General features: G+C 42.4%; 1 protein-coding gene across 2 annotated transcripts in view; it reads left to right on the top strand.

The window, feature by feature from the left end:
* The window catches only part of wnt2 (wingless-type MMTV integration site family member 2), a 22,034-nt gene that overhangs the window by 15,048 nt on the left and 3,339 nt on the right, over positions 1-3,647 (top strand). For both annotated transcript variants that reach the window (XM_037683220.1, XM_037683221.1), the window contains exon 4: positions 511-775. In XM_037683220.1, the coding sequence (XP_037539148.1) occupies positions 511-775 (265 nt within the window). The remainder of the gene's footprint in view (positions 1-510; positions 776-3,647) is intronic.

Consider the following 3,647-nt stretch of genomic DNA (forward strand, 5'->3'; position numbering starts at 1 on the left):
TATATATATATATGTATATGTATGTATATGTATATGTATATGTATGTATATGTATATGTATATGTATGTATATGTATATGTATGTTTATTTTGATCATTTTAATAATCTGTATTCTTTTTAATTCTTCCTTCATCTTTTTGCTCCTTCTTGGGCTTTGAGATCTTCAGAGCAGCTGTTTGGGTGGTACCAAAAACAGCTGGTTGAAGATCAGAGGAGATCGGGCCTTTTCCGTTTCTGCCTTTAAATCTCTTGTGAAAACACATCTGTACTCCGTGACATACGATTTCATATTTCTTTGTTTCTGATGAGGTTTTGTTATTTGTTCTTATTCCATGTGCTGTAATTGTATCTTGTTACATTATATTTGATGCTTTGATGTTTTTGTTGAGGGCGTTGGTAACAGTTCCTGTTTTAAATGTGCTCTATAAATAAATTAGACTTGTTGTGTCTGTCCTGAGCTCAACCTTCTGCTGATGTTGCTCCTGAACTGATGCTCTGTTCTCCTGCAGGCGGTGAGGCGCTTTATGACTCTGGAGTGTAAATGTCACGGTGTCAGCGGCTCGTGCAGCGTTCGGACCTGCTGGCAAGCCATGGCTGATTTCCGACACACAGGTGACCACTTGAGGAGGAAGTACAACGGCGCTGTGCAGGTTGCAGTAAACCAGTACGGCACAGGGTTCACCGCCGCACACAGACATGTCAAACGACCCAGCAAAAACGACCTGGTCTACCTGGAGGCCTCGCCAGACTACTGCGTACAGGACCAGGACTCAGGTAAACTCTGGATCTGCCCATCACTTTTCAATGGATGTAGCTTTTGTTTTTGACACAAAAAATCTCATGTGGATAAAAAATAATTTCGAGCACATTCTACATTTCTTCTAAAACATAGATGTATAAAAGTTTTTATTCTGTGCAGTTGTTTTAAATTTATTAATTCATAAAAAAAATCTTAATAAGAAGCAAGTACACTCCACAATACGACGATTTTACACAACTTGCTCACACAGCCTAAAATAAACACTGAAGACTGCGTTACGTGCAGTGTTGGGCCGAGATAGTGTAGGGGCGGGGCAGCCGACTCAAGACCCCAAGGTCCCGGGTTCGATCCCCGGTCATTGCACATGTCCTGGTGTCTCTGAGCAGGACACCTTATCTCCAATGGTTCCCTGAGCAGTTTCCACAGCTGCCCACTGCTCCACCTATGGGAACATACGATGGTGACACACAAACATTATTGTAAACGAGTCCGAGGCTCAATGAGACTAGCCTGTATAAATAAAGGTTGAATGGAAAATTTGTCAGCACTTATTTTACATAAACTGAACCAAAATACAAAATCGGTGAATAAAAACACACTTTTCCTGCTTAATAAATTAATTAATGGTGTAAGTAGCAGCAGTGGTGCTTGGATGTTTGTGAACTCTTTATAATTTTCTATATTTCTGCATCAGTATGACCTAAAACATCAAAGTAGATCAAAAGAACCAGTTCAACAAATGAGACTAAAATATTAAACTTGGTCATTTATTTTTATTGAGGACAATGATCCAGTATCATCCATCAGTGGTAAAAGTATGTGAACCTTTGCTTCAGTACCTGGTGTGACCCCCCCCCCCCCCCCCATAACTTCAAACATTTCTGGTAACTCTTGATGAGTCCTGCTCAGCATCCAACATCTGCAGCATCCAACATGTGCAGCATCCAACATCTGCAGAGTTCTTGTAGGAGCGTTCATGTAAATAATGTCACTGTAATCAGTGGAGGGAAGGAAAGTCACAGATACAAGGTGTTCCTCAGGGTTCAGAGTTAGACCGGATCTGTTCCTGGAAAACAAACCCAGTTTAACTTCCAGTTTCTTTATCAAGTTTTCCACATGGAGCTTAAAAGAGAGATGTGAGTCGACCAAGATACCCAGATATTTATAGGAATCAACAAACTCAATGGGGACACCATTTGAGGATAAAATCAGAGGAAGAACTGCTGGGACTGACTCCTCCTGCATCTGGAGGTGTAGATGTCTGTGATGGTGGGGAGTCTGACTCCAACATCTTCTGTGCAGCCTTCACCACTCATAGGGACACCCTGGACAGGTCTCCAGTCCATCACGGGACACATAGAGACAAGCGAGACAACCATTCACTCTCTCACCTAGGGACAATTTAGAGTTACAATCAGTCCAACATGTTTTTGGTCTGTGGGAGGAAACTGGAGTACCTGGAGAAAACCCACGCAGCACGGAGAGAACATGTAAACTCCACCCACAAAGACCCCAGACCGGGATTTTATCCAGAGACCTTGCTGAGAGGCGGTAGCTCTACCAACTGTGCCACCGTGCCGTCCACGATCGAAATCCATCTCATTTCGTGTCTTGATCCTCGGTTACCGTCGAGGAGTACCTTCATGCATGTGACATGACGTGACTTCATCCTGCAAAACAAATCTTGATGTTTTCAGTTTTCAGTCGATCTTTAGCCTCATTAATCTATAAAACACACGTGACAAACCTCATCGTACTCATGGAGGGGTGCTTCTGTCTTTTACCTTGACCTTTCATTCAGACGCTTGAAGCAGGTTCCAGTTATGGACAACAATGGTTCCTTCTCACGTAGATCTTTTAACCATTTTACAGGTTTTTGTTCCCATAATCTGTTTTGTTTTATCTTACTGGTTGTTTTATCTTACTGGTTGTTTCTGCAGAACAACAGGTGCTTAGGATCAGATAAGAAGTCACAGTGATGTGAGAAAGACAACATGTGTGTGAGAGCCAGAAGACAAAGACAGGGACATGAGTGTGTGTCTTTGGAGGACGTGGACGCCTGTCAGGCAGCAGATGATCTGTGGTGATCAGGTGTCGACCATTTAAGACCCATTACACACTTCTGTGGACTGAAACCTTAGAATACCACACACAGATATAAATCACCTCACACACACACACACACACACACACACACACACTCACCCACACACACACACACACACACACACACACACACACACACACACACACAGAGACTCACACACACTCACACACACTCACACACACACACACACACACACTAACCTAGACGTCACAGTTTTCTTTTGTATTCGAGGTCTGTTTCAAACAGTGGAGTTGTCTCAGGAACAGTTTTTCAACTCATCCTCGTTCTAACGAAGTCGTCTGGTTAATTTTTTCACGTCGTTTCTTGTTGGTCTGCTCTTGAGTCGTTATAGAATCGAGGAGCAGACACTTGAACAAGTCCTTCAGCCGGTCCGACACAAAGACCTGTTGCACTGTAGCTCTGACTGGATGTTTCAGGTCACGGTTCTTCTGGAAGGTGAACCTCGGCTCCAGTCTCAAATATTTTCAAGGTTCAAGTTTTTTTATTCACATCACATGTGGTACATGAGGTGGAACAAAAATGTGTGCTCAAGGTCCCAGTTACACCCAACAATAAAATGTAAAATAAAAACAGTAATAACATCTAAGATATGAACTAAGAAAAACATCAACTAAATATACACTAAACACTAACAGCAAAAAAACATTACACCGAACAGCAGCACCAACATGAGTCTGTGTGAGCAGATGAGCACCATGAACACATCAACAAGAAACTGATCAGCAGCAACATGAAACTGATCAGCAGCAACATGAAAC

This window comes from Nematolebias whitei, chromosome 10 (genome assembly GCF_014905685.2).
Source record: "Nematolebias whitei isolate Nwh7 chromosome 10, NemWhi1, whole genome shotgun sequence".
In the NCBI taxonomy this organism is placed as follows: Eukaryota; Metazoa; Chordata; class Actinopteri; order Cyprinodontiformes; family Rivulidae; genus Nematolebias; species Nematolebias whitei.